At 43.1% G+C, this 19,738-nt stretch overlaps 2 protein-coding genes across 2 annotated transcripts in view; one reads left to right on the top strand and one right to left on the bottom strand.

Moving 5' to 3' along the window:
• Window positions 1-19,738, top strand: part of LOC135208074 (DNA-binding protein SMUBP-2-like) — a gene marked incomplete in the record, with an annotated part of 738,222 nt that overhangs the window by 384,674 nt on the left and 333,810 nt on the right.
• The window catches only part of LOC135208010 (alkaline phosphatase-like), a 194,087-nt gene that overhangs the window by 40,211 nt on the left and 134,138 nt on the right, over window positions 1-19,738 (bottom strand). The window contains exons 8-9 of the mRNA XM_064240104.1: window positions 8,772-8,908; window positions 7,235-7,433 (exon numbers count right to left, since the gene is read on the bottom strand). Of these exons, the coding sequence (XP_064096174.1) occupies window positions 7,235-7,433; window positions 8,772-8,908 (336 nt within the window). The remainder of the gene's footprint in view (window positions 1-7,234; window positions 7,434-8,771; window positions 8,909-19,738) is intronic.

Here is a 19,738-nt window from a genome sequence, read left to right as displayed (position 1 = left end):
ATATACCTTAAAAGAACTAGAAGGAAGCGCCAGCCTGGCGCAAAGCGTCAGAAGCGCCAGCCTGGCGCAAATTGCGCCAGAAGCGCCAGCCTGGCGCAATGCGCCAGAAGTACCATCCAAGATATTTTCTCGTTTTAGAGTCCAGTAGTGGTTGGTTTGGTGTTTGCTTCTCACCTCGGTGGTCGCGGGTTCGATTCTCGGCCATTCCATTGAGGAGTGAGAGATGTGGATTTTTGGTGATAGAAGTTCACTCTCGACGTGGTTCGGAAGTCACGTAAAAAACACCATACAAACAAACCAGTAGCCTCTCGGAGGCTCGGTAACGGCAAGATTCGTTCCTGATTTCGTTACCCATTTAATCGGAAAGGGGTCGCTTACAAGGAATGATGAAATTATTTTTTTTTTAATCACTTAGGCCAATTCCACGACTCTCTCATATCGCAAAGAGCATCGAGAATCTCTTTTTTTCGCCCCTGTTCGCGTTAACAAAAGAGAACCTATTTGGGAACAGACACGGAACGTAACGATCCTTAAAGGTTCGATGCAAGATTTTGCATGTCCGTGAGAACCTTCTCGATCGAAGATAATAACTGTTAACGTATGTCTAACATTTATTGAAAAGAGTTTTGAGAACCTGCGGAAAGTCTTCATAGATCTCTTCGCAAGGTAGAAGACGAACAGGCTTCCTATAGACTGCTTCCTTTCCTCGAACCAAGAGAGGTAGCAATATACGACATCTTAATTTAAAGAAGGGGTAATAAACTTTAGTCTTTTTTCTTTTTTTCCCCTAGTTATAAATTCTTAACAGATATTAAGATAATGGGCGTCAAAGGAAGAGAGGATGAATGCCTCATTTTGGCCTTAGAGAGGTTGGATTCACAGAAGTCACGTTTCTTCTCACAGCATGTTTCGTAAGGCTTTTCCAAGAGTATCTGGATATTCTATCAGAATCTATTATAAATAGACCTGAAAAAACCTCTCCACTCTGAGTCTTTCCACGTGCAGACTGACCAGAAGTGGACATGAATGAGAGGATTTTTCAAGGTAAATGACAATAGTCATGGCTTAAGACATAGAATTGCTGCAGATCGTGCTAGATGGAATGAGGAAACTGTCCTCTTCCGATACTCTGTGAACCACATAGCGAGGTTTTTTCTTCACTTCAGAGGGAAGAATCACCTATGTATATATCTGCTATCAAAGAACGCAGTAAAAGGCTATACTCTGCTCTACAAGGGGAATTAGAGATAACAGAGGATTAAGATCTATCGGATCTATACGATACCGCAATACGACAAGAGTAGGATATCATGTACTTCGAATGGAATTTTTTTTTGTGGCCACAGATTCCGTGTTCCGACAAAACATGGAACTGCTCCTCATCAAACTTCTTTGAGGAAGTTTACATGAAGGAATTCTTTGTTTCTCTTAGCCCTAAACGACCAAGAAGACAAGTGAATTTTTTGTGCATTGGGAATCTCGCATCAGATTCAATGGAGACTCGGCAATGGGTTCTTGCCAGCATAGTATGTCTGGCAAAAGAACTAAATCCCTCTATTCCTGACGCAACGCTTTCAGATAGAAGTTTAGTTGCCCAGGCAGGGTACTTACATTTTCATCTACAGAAGAAGAGATGGTTTAAACGTTTGCCTACAGAGTCTTCGGGGTGTGCATGAGGGCTCAAAATGCTTCCCAGAAGGTATTCAGAAGAATACAATAAGAGCTAGAAATCAGGGTTCCGCCCCAATTTCAGCTCAGTCTCTCCTTCGACTTCCAGACTCCCTTCCCTTCCTTGGGCAAGGATAGGGAAGATTCCCTGCAACGAGGAACCTCATCAACATGTAAGAAGAGATCTCGTTAGCAAAAGAAGTGTTCACGAAGGATCCTCCTCGGAGGAAGACTCTTCTCTCTCGTATTGTTAGATATCCTGTCGTCTACTGGTGTAGCTGACTAAAAATCACCTCCCTTGCCAGGGGCCAAAAGCTCAAAGGGGAAGAATTTCTTCCACCCTTCTCCAGTCTCCTGATAAACAATGTGGTTGTTCAGGACTCTCGGACAATGTAGCGCCAGCCAAGCGCCAAATGCCAATACAGGCGAAAAACGCCAGAGGCGGACAGTTCCAAGGAACTCTGTCATGGCCGGATACTGAGAAGGAGCGGGCCTCCAACCTGGCGCAAATGCGCCAGAGGCGAACAAATCGGACAGAAATAAGTGTCCGATGTGGACATCGCCAGACAGCCTAGAGACTCTTCCAAGCTCGAAGCTCCAGCAAGTGTGGAGGAGCCAAGCCAGGCGCGAGGCGCCAGCCAGGCTCTAGGAGCCAGCCAGGCTCTAGGAGCCCAGCCAGGCTCTAGGAGCCAGCCAGGCTCTGGAGCCAGCCAGGCTCTAGAAGCCAGCCAGGCTCTAGAAGCCAGCCAGGCGCCATCCAGGTGCCAGGCTCCTTCAAGGCTAGGCTCCAGTCAGGATTGAGGATCCATCCAGGCAAGGCTCCTTCCAGTAAAGAGAAACCTAAAGCTCTGTCATGTAAGAGGGCTAGTCCCCATTGATATGATACAGGTAAGGCTCTGCCATGTAAGTGGGTCAGCCCCCATTGGCACGATCCGAGAAGGCTCTGTCGTGTAAGCGGGCTAGCCCCCATTGACATGATCCAGAAGGGTTTGTCAGTCATAGGTCCCTACCTCGCTGAAACTCTTGAGGCATGCAGACTCATAGAACAGTTAATCATGAAGTCTTCTGCCAAGCTCCAGGCGCAAGGCGCCAGCCAGACGCAAGGCTCCAGCCAGGCGCGAGGCGCTAGCCAGGAGGGAGGAGCCAATCAGGCGCCAGCCAGGCGCGAGGCGCCAGCCAGGCGCAAGGCTCCAGCCAGGCTCTAGGCGCCATTCAGGCGCAAGGCTTCAGCCAGGCGCAAGGCTCTAGCCAGGCTCCAGGCTTCACCCAGAAGAGATCTATATCAAAGAATGCCCTGGCCTTCTTTGAGACAATGTGATCTCCTAAGCACTTGACAAGTGCATTGATGATTCCTTCAAACAGCTGAGAATTAAAAGCGCATGAAGTGCGAGCTTTTCTGTATTCTTGTCTTTCCTTAACAATATGTCATAAGGACATATTAGCTGTCACATACGGGAGATGCAACTCTGTGTTGACTTCCATATCCGAAGGATGTCAAGATAACCTACGAGAGATCCTTCTCTCTGGTTGATACGTGTCTGCGGATACATTGCTGGGATAGGGAGCCGATACTGATCCTTAACTAGTGAGTTAAATTTTAGTTAACGTCGTGTTTTTTCTTTGGGTTGTTTGAAAGGAGTTTGGGGATAACTCTTTTCAACTTAAGCACTAACCCTCGTTAGGATCAGGTGATCGGATCGGTGTTGTGCTCCTTAATTATGCCACTAGGCATAGGCATATTGTCATGTAAGAGGCTCTGTCGAGTAAATGGATAAGACCCCATCGACAGACCCACAAGAACTCTTAGCCATAGGTCACATCCCTCGCTGAGGCTCTGAGGCGAAGCAGATTCCTAGGCATTAGCCATGGAATCTTCCGCCTGAACAAGTAGGAACCAAGGTTTTATTTATTTATTACCTACAACGTATGTTGTTTACCTGTCTATTCAGTAAATAGTTGTCTCTTACCCACCACCAAGGGTGTCAATCAGCTAAGTATATATCTGCCGGGGAAGTTGCATGTACAAAAATGATATTGTTAGAATACAATAAAGTTTTGTACAATAACTTACCCGGCAGATATATACGATGAATGGCCCACCCAGCCTCCCCTCAGGAGACAGGTGGAAGAGAAAATCTGGTTCTAGAACGGGAACGGTTCCTATTCCTGCCACCCAGCGGCAGGGGTAGATCACCTGACCTACCTGCAGCGTGTGCCGCGAAATTCGAATTTCTGTCGGACGTCAGAGACATAAGCTAAGTATATATCTGCCGGGTAAGTATGTACAAAACTTTATTGTATTCTAACAATATCATTTTTCCTCCAGTGAATCTTCTTTTGAAAGTCTTAAGCAAGCTGAGGACTTTCAAGGGAATAGTAAGCCTCTGATTGCACCGGACTGCCCAAGAGCAAAACTGGTATCCTCTTCTTCTGGAATTGGGTCTCCGACCTCAACGGAGTTCCAATCCCAAGCTGTCACAATCAGTACAAATGAGGACTGTGTTCGCTTCCTCAGGAATTCTTCAGACCCTAACTTATGGACTTCATGAAGTTTGCGGCTAATAAAGATGCTAATATTGATCCACAAAATATTCTCTTCCTAGAATCAGATAAGAGAGAGTCAACTATTAGACAATATGACTCAGCTGTTAAAAAATTAGCATCCTTCCTGAAAGAATCAAACACTACAACCATGACAGTTAATCTAGCTATATCCTTTTTCAGATCCTTGTTTGAAAAAGGTTTAGCAGCTAGCACTATTACTACTCATAAAAATCGGCTTGAAGAAGATCTTTCAGTTAGGTTTTCAGATAGATCTGACGGAATCTTATTTTACGTCTATTCCTAAAGCCTGTGCTAGACTTAGACCTTCTCAAAGGCCTACTGCAGTTTCATGGTTCTTAATGATGTCCTCAAACTAGCTTCAGATACTGACAACTCATCCTGTACATTCATAATGCTTCTTAGAAAGACATTATTCTTATTAAGCCTAGCTTCAGGAGCTAGGATTTCAGAACTGTCGGCTCTATCCAGAGATGCGGGTCATGTGGGAATTCCTCCCCTCAGGAGAAGTTCTGCTTGCTCCGGATCGTAGTTTTTGGCTAAAAATGAGGATCCTCTTGCAAGGTGGGGCCCCTTGGAAAGTCATCCCACTTCCGCAAGACCCTTCTCTTTGCCCAGTATCAACTTTAAGAGCCTTTCTATCTCGTACATCCTCAAGATCCTCAGGTCCTCTCTTCATGAGAGAGAAAGGTGGTACTTTGTCAGTAAAAGGTATTAGACACAAATCCTTTACTTCATTAAACAAGCCAATCCTGATTCATTTCCAAAAGCACATGACATCAGGGGAGTAGCCACCTCAATTAATTACTTTCAACATATGAACTTTGAGGATCTTAAAAAGTATACTGGATGGAAATCTCCGACAGTCTTTAAACGTCATTATCTAAAGTCCTTGGAATCTTTAAAATTTTCAGCAGTAGCAGCGGGAAACATTGTTTCTCCTGATACTGTATAGTAGTTGTAGTACAGATCCAGGTCTCCTTTCTACCTACCTCATCCAACATGCCTCACCCTATCGCCATGCTACTCGGATATCCTAGCCTTAGCCGCTGAAATCATATTAGTGGATTGTCCCTTATTTTTTGCTAGGGACATCCACACCTTGGGTACTTGATATGTACGTTCAGTGTACCTACCCTTATTTTTATGCTAGGGTAGGACACAATGTGTTTGTATATTTTGTAAATAAGTTATCTAAGTAAATCTATTTTGTTAAAATTACACTGCATTATTATAATTTACTGTGTTTATTGTAATTTTAAGTACTTTACATTACTAACTTTCTTTTATGTTACTGTTTAGAATAAGTTAGACTTAAGTACTTAGTTATTTGCTGTATTTGATTTACTTATATTATATCCCTCATTTTACAACTGCTTTACATTTGTCCTTTTTTCCCATCTTGTCTGTTTCTCTGGTACTCTTTCATAGGCCGACACGAGCTGAGCCCAGAAAAGGGATTTTGACGAAGGAAAAATCTATTTCTGGGTGATTGGCTCGTGTCGCCCTATGAAACCCACCCTGTATTGTTTGCCCCCCCCTGCAGGACAAGATGTTTTTAGATTAAGGATGTCCGCTAGGGGCGCTGTGGTCCGTGGCGTCCTCTAGTAGTAGTAGTAGCGGCCGCATCACCTGTTGGTATCAGCTCTCTCTTGGGGGGATTCTGATTGGAAGTTCTAATTGGTGAATGTCTCGTGGTAGTGTTCCCACTCGCCCCTATTGCCATACCGACACTTCTTTTTAAGAGTGAGCGAGTCAGTTTTACTGACATTTTCTTAATTTTGTTTTTCTCTGGTAATTTTAGATTAATTTTACCTAGAAAGAATGATATTAAGGATCCTTTCATAGGGCGACACGAGCCAATCACCCAGAAATAGATTTTTCCTTCGTCAAAATCCCTTTTTTGGTCACTGTAAATTATCTATCAATGTTAAAAAAACATTGGCTAATGAGTTTTAATACCAAAATTATTTGTTATTATTACATTAATGCTAATTATTGCTTTGTAAAACAGAAAAAAAACAGCATGGCAATTATAGTGTAGCCTAGCAATTAGCCCTAACCTCTCACCTTGCAAGAGACCTACTAGTTCCCAACTTTAACAAATACATATACAGTGGACCCCCGTATTCGCGTTCTCCAGATTCGCGGACTCACACATTCGCGGATTCCTCTCGGGAACGTTTCCCTGCATTATTCGCGGAAAATTCGCGCATTCGCAGTATTTTTCTATGGTAAATATCCACAAATTCCTGGTTTTTTTGATGAATTTCATCATAAAATGCACTTTTTGCGATAAAACTATTAAAAAAACCATGTATGAACATTTTTAGTGGGTTTTTCTTGAGTTTTAACTAACAAAATAGGCTGTTTTTAGCATTTTTATAGGGGTTCCAAACATTCGCGGGTTCTAACTATTCACGGGGGGGTCTGGTACGCATCCCCCGCGAATACGGGGGGACCACTGTAAGCCTACTGGTTAAAATTTTAACAAACTAAATCTTTCCACCGAGTTCTAAAACTATGTACTTAGCTTGAAAGTTGTTATGATGATCAAATTTTTGGAGCAAACAATGGGGTTATATGAACTCTGGGGCAGACCGGAGTGCAATGGGGACAATATTTGTCATATGTGCTGTTGTCACATCTGTGACAGGAGATAGAGCCCTCTTGCCCTGAGTTCTTTGTATTCTATCACATCACTGTGTCAATAAGCACTATTCTGGCTGACACCAACTATAAGAGAAATCTTTGAGATTGTTTTGTCTGTCTTATGGATGCCAGGGAGAACCATGAGAGTGTAGTTCTTTTGAGGATGATCAGTGGGTAAACTTTAAAAAAATGGTCTGATAATTAGGCTAAGGGAAATTTTAACCATGATACTTTTTAGGATAGTGGTATAAGCAAATGCATTTGATGAGAACATAAACATTGATGAGAACATAAACATAGGGTGTCAGGTTTAGAAGAAGTGGTTGCTGGCACCAGATGGTTATCAATTTACCAAGAATGTTATTCCCTCTTGTTGGATATCCATTTATGGTCATCACGTGAGAGTGATCTGATGTTACTATGAAGAGCGTTTCTTTGAGATCTACAAGGGAAAGTGCTGTAGTAACTGCATCATCAAAAGCTAATATATCTTCAAGAGCTTTTGCAGGCTGTGTATTGTGCAGGGCATGGTCTATTCTCCCACCTTCAACCTGTAATACAAATAGGAGTATTAAACAAGATTTTTTGAGAGATATTAAACACCAAAGAAATTATAATTTTTAGCAGTTTTTAACAAAAGTCTAGTTAGAGATAGCATTTTGTTGGTAAATACTTGTAAATATAAAAAAGACAAGAAAAATAAAATACATAATTGTAATAAGTACTGTACTGTAACAGAAATAAGAAAATGTTATGTAACTAGATATGTACTTTTAAAGTACATTCAGACCATTGGTGCTTCTCACAATTTATGATTGTTATTTGTAAAAGCGCAAATTAGTTTGAAGAATTTATCATTCTATTTATAAGTTTTATCCAAGAAATGTTCCACAATTTATATGTAGTACAGTGGAACCTCGACATACGAAAGTCCCTACTTACGAAAAATCCAAGGTACGAAAGCAATGACAAAGATTTTTTTGCTTCTCTATATGAAAATAATTCAGGTTGTGAAAGGGTAAAGCCCAAGATTTGCCCGGACCACCGAGAACAATTTTAAAACTCGCGCGCCGCCAACTGAGTAGACTTGCCACCATCCTCCGGCTCTCCCATTGGTTCCTGATGCTAGTCACCGCCGTAAGATCCTGCTCTCCTATTGGTCAGCATCATGCCTCTATGTAAAGGCGTTCCTTGACCATTTTTTGCAGCAGCGTTATCGTAATCACTGGACTTCGTTCGTTCACATATATTTCGTTTGTTAACGTAAATTCATGTTAGTGATTCGCTTTTGTTGTACTGTAAGTTACTTTATCATGTTGTGTGTGAACTTAATTATTTATGTTATTAGCCATGGGTCCCAAGAATGTTGCTGAAGTTCACAGAAAGAAGAGGATGCTTTCTATGGAGAACGAAGATGGAGATAATCAAGAAGTGTTAATGTTTTCTGCCATTTGTTAATGTGTTTCGTAAAGTTTAGTGTTAATGTTTTCTGCCATTTTTTAATGTGTTTCGTAAAGTTAAGCGTTCGTGTTTTCAGCCATTTGTCCTCCTCTGTCGCCACTTTCGGAGATCGCCTCACTGTTTCACCTTTTACATTTTTTTTTTCACTTGTTAGTAGTTTCCTCCATGATAAACTGTAAAGGCATTAGTAGCCCATCCTTTAAGGATAATAACATTTATCTTGTATTCTTTTGACTACCTGCCACTGTCCTAACTAGATTTTGTAATTTTTGGTACCATCTGCATTTCAATACCTACCTACCAGCGATTGTATTTTTGGGGGGGGAGAGTAATCTGTCAAATATCATCTCAATATCCATGAATATTTCTCTCATGCAGTTACAGTTATACCAATACTAAATGTACATGAATATTGAAGCAAACCTTACCATCAGAAAGAATCCTCTGTGCTTATTTTTGGAAAGTATTTTAATAGCAGTTGAAGTCATGTTAGCCAAACTGGGCTCTCCTTGCATTCCTCTTTTACGGTCAGTTTCATAAGACATATGAGCATTTGCGAATAAACCTGAAAGGAAAATGTTTGTGATATCGGTTTAATGATGAGGCACTTTAAGAAAGAAAGGTATATTTTTTAAAATGTATTCTTTAAAAAAACATCAAGACATGTGTATGTTCATTCTTAACAATCATGCTTGTAGTAGTACCTGAGTTGTACTTATCAATTCCATGACCTCAAAATATTTAAATTGGTTTGCTGTATTATTAGGATTTTATGTTTTCAACAAATATTCTAAATATTGTTTGGTTTTGATTGGCTCTCATAGGAAATGTTATGATGTGGCGGGATCACAAAAACAAGTAACCTCCCCACATAAACTTAACCTGTCTGGCTATCAAACCCACCCTCAATCACACTTTCCACTTAACACTAAAAAACACAGCAGGACAACTGCCCCAATACCTACATACAGAACAAAAAACATAAACAGGTACTCACCGCTGGCTTCTGATACCTAGGACTAGGCTGTGCTGTCGTCCACTGGATATAGGCTATAGGCTAGCCAACACACAACCACCGCCGACAACCAAACACAAATCAACCACCCGGGACCCACAACCCCACAAAAACTCAATAACCCAACGACTAAATGCAGATGAACACCAACCGCCTGAAAAAACACGACAACCACACGACTTACAGCAGTACAACAACCCGCCAAAACCAACCCTGCCCCCAACCACCACTAACAGACACCGAAAATGCACCACAAACCTCTTAACCTCACCACAACCGACAGACACACGCCACCAACAACTTCACAACCCCAAAATCTATCAAATCACACCCAAACAACGAAACACCAAAGGAAAACTGCTGCCAAAACCAACACTGACTTGACCAGACGCCTCACTGTTTACAACTCTCGTAACAGACTTTCATTGACTACCTACAGAGTGCCACAACAGACATGCTTCCGACCGCCATCTAACCACTCCCATTCATTCTTCCACCAATCTCTCTCTCTCTCTCTCTCTCTCACACAACCTTTGGAGATGTTGTCAAATATAAACTAAAATTACTCCTCCATATTACCTCCCCCATTACATTTGACAACATCTCCTTACACTCACAACATCCACACTAAATTGCCTTTCGCAACACCCAAGGATGCTCAGATGCAGGTCCCCTGGATCTTGTTTGAGGACCATCATACACTCTTTCAGTTACATCGCCATTCACTTCTTCCAAACACTTTCTTTCAAACTCCCATTATCTCCCTCACTACCATCCTCCCAAATTCCATTTCACTACTTCACCGATGTCTTCCAACTCTGGTTCCAACATCTCCCCTATTTCGGCCACCAAACCACTCAGTTCATCCATACTTCTGTCAAACTCCTGCAAAGACTTATCCATCCTATCAACCACCTCCTCACTACGCAGTTTCCTTCTCACTGAAGCCTTATTTGTCCCTGTCAACTCAAACCCACATACACTACAAGTATCATTCATTCCCCCAAAGTCATCCGTAGCACACGCTTTATCAACCATTTGCACCCTACCACCAACCCCTTTACCATGCCGTTCACGCTTTTCCCTTCCACTTCCTCTCTCCCACAACTCTTCTGTTTCTTCCATTACTCAACCAACACCAACTGTCGATCTCCCAGACCAATTTGTTCACCGACAGTCGGCTCATACTTATTCACCCTCAACCACTCACTCATCGCATTCTCCCGAACATACTGTGGTACTTCCCTCCACTTACGGAGCTGGTTATGGTGTGCCCTAACCTCATCCAGTCCCCCACCTACTCGCAATTTCCCCAAAACATAACTCAATCCACTCGGTCCCACTTCCAAAATCTCAAAAGGCCCTTCAAATTTCTCCCTTACTTTATTCACATTCATCTTCCCATCTCAAACCACCTCTTTCAAAACACCTTATCCCAATCTTAAAACTCTCAAACTTTTCACTCGCTTTCTTCCACAAATCCCGATCACCTTCTGACAGACCCAACCGCGGTCTGACAATCCTTTCAAAATTCAACACATATTTACAAGGAGACATACCTATACTCTTTCTGCAGTGTGGCGTATATACCCAAACTGCACGTCCTACATACATATCCCAATCCTTGTCCGCCTCTTACTCATCATTCGCAAAAATCTCAGTCATCGTCCTAACAGTCCTTTCAGCCAACCCATTCGCACTGGCATATACGGAGTAGAATACACATGCACAATACCCATTCTTCAACATTTCTTCAAATTCCCATCCCACAAACTCAGGTCCATTATCACTCAACATTTTTGCCGGCTTACACACACACATGGGCAACATCACTTGACCCACCATTCGTGCAACAGTTTCACTCCTCTTATCTTTGATGGGAACCACATAAGCAAATTTACTCATGTGATCCACCATCACAATCATCCCCACGTGTCCTCTCGCAGTCCTGGGCAAAGAAACACAATCAATCACAAGCATTTCAAACGGCTCTTTCATCTGCAATCGCAACACAGGTGGACTTGCATGCACACTCTGATACTTTCCCCTCTGACAGTCTTCACATGTGACAGCCACATCCACACAAATCTTACTCAACCCAGGAGCATACAATCTCTCTCTCATGCATTCCCACAACTTATTTTTTCCCATATGCCCAAAACCGATCATGCACCAACAAACACATACTCACAGCTGACTCAACAGAAAAACACTGGCACATACACTTCCTTGTCATACACCCCTTCCTGATGCAAAAAGTACACTATGTTTTTGCACACCACAAAACGTTTAGCAACCCTCTTATATACATCCAATTCACATGGCCAGTCTTCCACACGCACTCCTCCCAAAACACATTGTCGCAACACACTTATCTCCAGGCACTTATTTTGCATTTCCTCAATCTCTTCCTCACTCAACAGATCATTCTCACTCCTAGCAATATCAATCATACCCACAAAGTTTGCTACAAACAAATTACCATCTTGAATCCTAGCTACTTGCCTGCCCCCCTTTCTAAGAATTCCATTTCCTACATCTACGTCTATATCGTGGATCCTCAAAAAATCTATCCCTATTAAAAAACAAGATGGCATGTCATTTTCTCCTATAACTATAAAGTTATGCATTACCTCAAGATCTCCCAACCTAACCTTTAACCGTACCTCTTCCCATACTAAAACATTCTTGTCCTAACCCATGTATTCTCACACTTGTAGACTGCCTTTTCACTTCCCAATCACATCTCTCAAGTTCACTCACCACTGACCCACTCACCAAGGAAACTTGTGCCCTGTGTCAACCAAACTACAATACTCACTATCATTTACTTGGACAAACGTCACCATTTTCCCTCGAGTCCCATGCATACACACATTCACTACCACGTCCACCTGGTTATCCACATCACCATCCTCCTCATCACATTCATCCCCAGTTAACTCCCCATTTCCACAATTCTGACTCAGATCCCCTTCACAGTCCCTTTTTGTAACCAACCAATTACAACCACGTTCCCCGCACTGAATCATCAAAACCCCACATTCATTACCAGTACTCACCCTTCCTCGATATTCAACCGGTCTGTCCCATCCAAAATACAACAACACTTTTATTCCAAACAACTCAGCTACTGCTGACAACAATTCATACAACACTTCTCCTTGCCCACCTTGTTCCTCCGCACATGCCACTTCCTTCTGCATATCACTCATCAACTTCACTCGCAACTCATTCACACTACCGGGTACCTCTTCAACCAGACCCTTACCTTCCAGGTTTTTCAATGCTGAAAACAAACATTCACACATTCTGTCATTCCCTTCAAACCTCTCTTTTACAACCAACCCCTCAGGTACATATTCCGGATCCCAGTCACTTTTCACAACACCACTGTCCTTACCATGCATCCTAGACATCGTATCAGCAATCACATTTTTACTCCCCGGCACATATTCTAAGCTAAAATCAAAACTCACTCAAATCCTCAATTGTCCCTCGCAATCCTAGCATTCACACTTTCCTTCTTGATCATATAAACTAGCGGACGTGATCTGTCCTTATGACAAATTTTACCCCATACAAAAACACTTTCAACGCTTTCACACAAAACCTTATTGCCGCAAGCTCCTTCTCAACCACCGAATACTTAAGCTCTGCTTTATTAAAAGCTTTACTCACATACGCAATCACTCTCAATTGTCCCTCCCCATTCACCTCTTGCATCTGCACCAAGCATCCTCCCATACTAAACTTACTAGCATCAGCATACAACTCAAGCTTACTGGCATCCTCACTGTAGTCCGGAAAAGCCAAGGTGACGTCCCTAGCAGCCTCCTCTTTCAATCTCTCAAATGCTCCCACCATTCGCTCATCCCACCTCAGCTTAGCTACAATTTTTTTTCCCGGTCCATTCAGTCAACGGCTTCCCTATACCCGAACAATCCCTAACGAACTTCCTCCCGAACTCAATCAAACCCAAAAAACCCTTTAACTCCCGCACGGTCCGGGGGACGTGGAAACTCCTTTACTTTTTCCACCAACTTTTCACTCTTCCTTACACCACTCGCACTCACCTTATGACCAAGAAATTCCACTTCCCCAGCCAACCACGTACACTTCTCCAGCTTCACTTTCACTCCAACCTCTTCCAACCGTTCTAACACCTTCTCAGCAGTTCCACATTCTCCTCAACAGTCTCACTTGCAATCAAAACGTCATCTATAAACACAGTCACCTTCCTTCTATCAAAACCAGCCAAAACTACATTCATCGCCCTCTGGAAGGCAGCAGGCGCATTAGCCAATCCAAAGCTTAACCTCTTGAATTGATAGTGGCAGCTACCACTCGAAAAAGCCGTAACATGCCTGCTCCCTTCCTCAAGAGGCATCTGGTAATAGCCCCTTACCAAATCCAATTTTGTGAACACTCTCATCCCATGCATCTTATACACACAATCAGACACACATTCATCGGGAATCGCTCCTTCACAGTCACTTCATGCACCTTCCTGTAATCCACACACATCCTCAAAACTCCCATCTGTCTCGCGTACTGGGACTATGGGACTATTCCAAGCACTCTCGCTCCTCTCGATCACTCCCACTCTCTCAAGTTTCCTCACACTGTTCCTCAATCTCTCGGGCAATAGGCGCAGAAAAGTGTCGGGGACGCTGATATATGGGGGTATCGTCATTCAAAACTATCTTGAAACTCTGGAGCTTAGATCCCCTGAAATCCTCATCACCCCGACTCAACGCACCCCGCCTATCCCACAACATCTGCATCAACCGCTCCCTCTCGTCATCACCAACATTTTCATCCACCCCAATTCTTTCTCTCAATCATCATACTTCCACTCATCACTTTCTTTCATGCTACCTGTCATCACCTGCCGCACCCTAACATATCTTTCGTCGTCCACATCCACCAACGTATACAACAACCCCACACAATCACCTTCACGTATACCCGCACTCGCTTTTTCCTAACACTCGGCAATGAGGCCACAAAAAACCCGAGGATTCTCCATATCCAAAATCCCGTCGTACACATGCACACTCGCTCTTACCAACTTGTTCGCATCCACACCCTCAACACATATGCACACTTGTCACCTTTGACAATCCCAAGACTATCGGGCCACGCAACTTTCACACTAACAACTTCTCCAACTTCTCGCGGCACTTTTACACTCTCTTTCGCAACCAACGGCACTCCCTTCCATATTTTACTGCTTACTCCTCCATCCCCACATCCAAGTACAACTCTCCATGTACATTCCCCTTCCTATGCAACTCAATCATATTCCTGCTCGGATGGACCACCATCCCACACTTCTTCAGGAACCTGTATCCTAACAACATATCATACTTATCACTCCTTCCCTCGATCACACAAAAGTCACCTTCATCCATCACTACCCCTTCGATTTCTACATTTTCACGCAACATTCCCACCACAGGCATACCCAAATTTCCTATTCCTCGTACCTCCCCTTTACATTTCCTAATTTCACACTCACTCCGCAACTTGTCACATCCATTCTTAAAAAGAACACTGACACTGCACCCAGTATCAATCAAAGCAACCAAACACACCCCTTTGCACCTCACTTTTACACTCATACATTCATGAGCTCTTCTCCAAACCCTTTTTCATGCAACAATCCTTCACGCACATGCATCACTCTTACTGACCGCACACCAGAGGACCCACCCAACTGAATCCCCTTTGTACCTAGTTTCCCGAACTCCCAACCTGACTCATCCTCTTTCGCCTACACACACTCGCCACATGACCTTCCATTCCACATTCAACACATTTTGCCCGCTGTTCCTTACACATCCTAGCATAATGCCCATTCTTCCCGCAATTACCGCAAACCTCAGTCACACGAGTACCTCGACATCCACTTGCTATATGCCCTACTTGCCCACACCTGTAACACTTAACATCCCTATCTTTCTTACACTCGCTCACCAAATGCCCTGTTTGCCCACACCTGAAGCAAGCTCCCAACGCCCACCGACATTCATTCTTCCTGTGCCCTAGCTTTCCACATCTGTAACATTCCTGCTCTCGTTCACGACTAACCGACCCTAATCTTCCAACGCTTGCACTCGATCTCTCTTAGGGCTAACCATACTTACGTACTGGCTCTAACGCTCCTATCAACCATTCGCTCTGCCATTCGCCTTGGCCCTTCCAAAACTGCCTCCCTATAGCTCTTAAACTCTGGTATAACATCAGCCACTTCAGTCCTAATACTAACACTTCTACTCTCTTTCATACACCTATCCAACTCATAATCCTCTACTATTTCCAAAATGTCGTTCCACGACAACCTTTCATTCGTCCATCGCATTTTCTCCTTACGTTTCAGATTTACAAACTCATACACACTCTCAGGCACAGTCGCCAACAACTTCCTCACTAACTCTTTACACTCATTTATCCCTTCGTCCCCAAACTTTTTCCTGGCCAATGTTTCCAACCTGCACACATACATCGACAACGACTCACCAACATTCATTCTTACCTCATCAAAACCATGTTTTCTCCTATATCTAACACTACTCCTTATCCTCTTCGCCTGTTCCACAATCCTGGCTTTCACACACTCATACGGCACATTCCCTACACTCATCATTACCCCATACATATTCAACAAAAATCCCGTCAAAAAGCCACCCAACTCTCTTGCCCAGACTCTCTTATTATCCCCATACTTTGCCTCACAATACCTCTCATATTCCTTAAAAAAATCCCCTATGTCCCTACTACCATATTCCTCGTATTGTGCACATCTAGGTATCTCTCTCATATATACAGCCTTTCGTACTTCCCGCTCACTCTCACTTTCGCTACTACCATTCTGATCCCTCTTAACCTCGTCCGAATATAGGGAATCAACTTCCATACTAACATCCATGCTCCTCATTACGCTCTTCTTGCCCTTCTTTCTACCCACCTGTTTCCACTCACCACTATCCAAATCACTCTCAGCCCTTTCCCCAATGTATTCAGTCCTAGTCTCATCCTGTCCGTCATCCTTCCTAACCTTCTTTCCCTTAATCGTCTTCTTTTCCTCAGCCCCCTTCTTATTCTTGTCCTCAGGTTTATCCTTATCCTGTCTCTTTCCCTTCTTCCCTTTACCTACCACAAACAAGTCACCTTCGTCACTCGTAGTTTCATCCCCTCGCTCTTCCACTGTCTTTACCACTTCTGGCCTATCACAAGACCCAGTAGGCCTACCCCCTACAGCTCCCTCTCCCATGAACCCCTTCATCATCTCCTGCACTGCATTCATCATCCCTAAGAATTTTTCATCCATTTTCTCAACCATTCTCTCTTCTGCTCCTTTCACTTCTTCTTTCATTTCCACTTTTGCACTCCTTAGCATTCCTCTCATTTCCTCTAACTCGCTCTTCAGCTCCTCACACTCTACCCTTAACCTCTCATTATCCACTTCTAATTGTCCTCTTACTTCCCTCTCCAACCTCAACTCCTCCTTCAGCCTCTCCACCTCACTCAATCCTTCCATCTCAAACTTTCTCACCACTCATACACACTAGCCTAGACCAATTGTCCTGCAGCTGCCACACCAGCAGTCCCTGTTCGGGCGCCAAAAAATAATGTGGCGGGATCACAAAAACAAGTAACCTCCCCACATAAACTTAACCTGTCTGGCTATCAAACCCACCCTCAATCACACTTTCCACTTAACACTAAAAAACACAGCAGGACAACTGCCCCAATACCTACATACAGAACAAAAAACATAAACAGGTACTCACCGCTGGCTTCTGATACCTAGGACTAGGCTGTGCTGTCGTCCACTGGATATAGGCTATAGGCTAGCCAACACACAACCACCGCCGACAACCAAACACAAATCAACCACCCGGGACCCACAACCCCACAAAACTCAATAACCCAACGACTAAATGCAGATGAACACCAACCGCCTGAAAAAACACGACAACCACACGACTTACAGCAGTACAACAACCCGCCAAAACCAACCCTGCCCCAACCACCACTAACAGACACCGAAAATGCACCACAAACCTCTTAACCTCACCACAACCAGACAGACACACGCACAACAACTTCACAACCCCAAAATCTATCAAATCACACCCAAACAACGAAACACCAAAGGAAAACTGCTGCCAAAACCAACACTGACTTGACCAGACGCCTCACTGTTTACAACTCTCGTAACAGACTTTCATTGACTACCTACAGAGTGCCACAACAGACATGCTTCCGACCGCCATCTAACCACTCCCATTCATTCTTCCACCAATCTCTCTCTCTCTCTCTCTCTCACACAACCTTTGGAGATGTTGTCAAATATAAACTAAAATTACTCCTCCATAATGACATGTATAATATCATTGCATAATTACATAATGTTTTCATCTGTATATTAAAAGCGTACTTCATCTTAAAAGGAGACCAGTACTAAGGAAAACAGATGAAGAATGATTTATTTTTCTGAAAGATGTTTAGTCACTTTCAGATGTAAGTAGAGTGTTAGCATGATCACTGGGAGAACCACTATTGTCTTGGCATTTATGAGTAGGAGATTTTACAATTTTAGCTGTATTGTGCACTATACTCGGTTTTTTTCCATCTGTCCATCCGCCTGTGGTGTTTGATATGGTAACACTGCGTCCAGGGATTTAGATAGTCACATTAGCTTACATTCAACAATAATAACAATATCCTATTTCGAATATTAACGGAGTAATTCGCATACAGTAAATTATTAAAACGCTTTTCAGTTGCAAATGTACACCCAAATATCCTTTTATTTACCTAAAATTTACACATAGCGTAACTATTTAAAGCCCGGGAAGCAGTGTTACCATGTGAAAACACCACAGGCCGATGGACAGATGAAAAAAAACAGAGTATAGTTTCATACTTTGTTTGGAATTTTTGATATTGCAAAATGATAAATTGAAAATACTGTATTCTGTGTTTATTACTGTATGCTGTGTGTTATTTATCTGGTTATTCAATTACTATATTGTATTGAAATACTAGCTGGTTACCCGCCCTACGGACGGGTCCCAGCTAGATTGGTCTGTGTAACCCAGAGCTTAGTTTATGAAAAGAAAGTAGATAAATCAAGCCACAATTGAATATAGTACCATGACCTGAATTGTGAGGAATGCAAATCTGACAAAACAAACAACACCCTTGAAAATGAATATCAAAATGAAGCATCATAAACATATATGGAAAGAAAAATTCTTGGTGTTGGCAGAGAGATTCCAATTCACTGGAGAGCCTTTTGGTAGACTATGTTCTTTGTTTTTCCCTCCGGTGACAAAATGAACAGGCGTTCCGGAGAGCCCACTCTTGAGCACGCCACATTAAGCTGCCCATGAGAAAAGCAAGGTTGCTCCAAGTTGATGCCAGCCACTCTGAGAGACTGTCCCTGGGCTTTATTGATAGTCATGGCAAAAGCCAACCTGACTGGGAACTGAAGGCACTTGAAGCTGAAAGGAAGATCATTAAGGATGATGGGAATTCGCGAGATGAAAACATTCTCGTCAGTTCTACACCCAGTCAGGATCATTGCTTCAATCAAGTTTGAATGCAGGGTTTTGATGATGAGTCATGTTCTGTTGCAGAGTTTTGGACTGTCTGTGTTTCGAAGAAGAACGATTTGGGCTCCGACTTTGAGATGCAGGACATGAGGAGGACATCCTGGAGGGTTCAAAGAGTTCAGAAATTCTGTTGGGTAGTTTACTGCTTTGCTTGGGCCCATGACTGTGTCGATCGAGTCGTAGGACTTCCCGTTGCCTGGCAGCATTCTCTGTACCTGAAGATTGAGCTTGGTGACTGACTCATTCTTGGGGGCCAGGATTGCCCTCTCGCAAATCCAGTCCGGTTTGTCGTAGTTTTGCAGGATACTTGGAAACACAGTGTCCATCAGGTCATCAGCAGATTTGACCAGGGTGCAGAAATTGCTCGGAAATTGGACTAGCCCTGTCTCAGGATCGACCGGCGCCTTGCCATTCCCCAGGGTTAGCAACTGGTTGGAAAAAAGTCCAGCTGGGGAGTCACCAGACAACTGAATGGCACCTGATCAATTCTCTCTCTCTCTCTCTCACAGTCCAAACTTTTCTGTTTCTTACCCTCTTTCTTCTCCCTATCATGCCCTCTGCTCTCCCACTCTCACTCTCTCTCTGTCACACCGTGCCCAACCCTGACCACCTTTGGTGCCATTGATGTCTTACCCCTCCAGTATTTGATAGTAAGTCATATTTACTGCGTATACCGAAAATCGAAAGTCATATTATTTACTACATATACCAAAAATTGGGTATGATAAATTTGTGACGTTATTAAGTCTAT

This window comes from Macrobrachium nipponense, chromosome 34 (genome assembly GCF_015104395.2).
Source record: "Macrobrachium nipponense isolate FS-2020 chromosome 34, ASM1510439v2, whole genome shotgun sequence".
Taxonomy (NCBI): domain Eukaryota; kingdom Metazoa; phylum Arthropoda; class Malacostraca; order Decapoda; family Palaemonidae; genus Macrobrachium; species Macrobrachium nipponense.
Note: the sequence above shows the minus strand (reverse complement) of the source record. Positions and strands in the feature narration are given on the sequence as shown.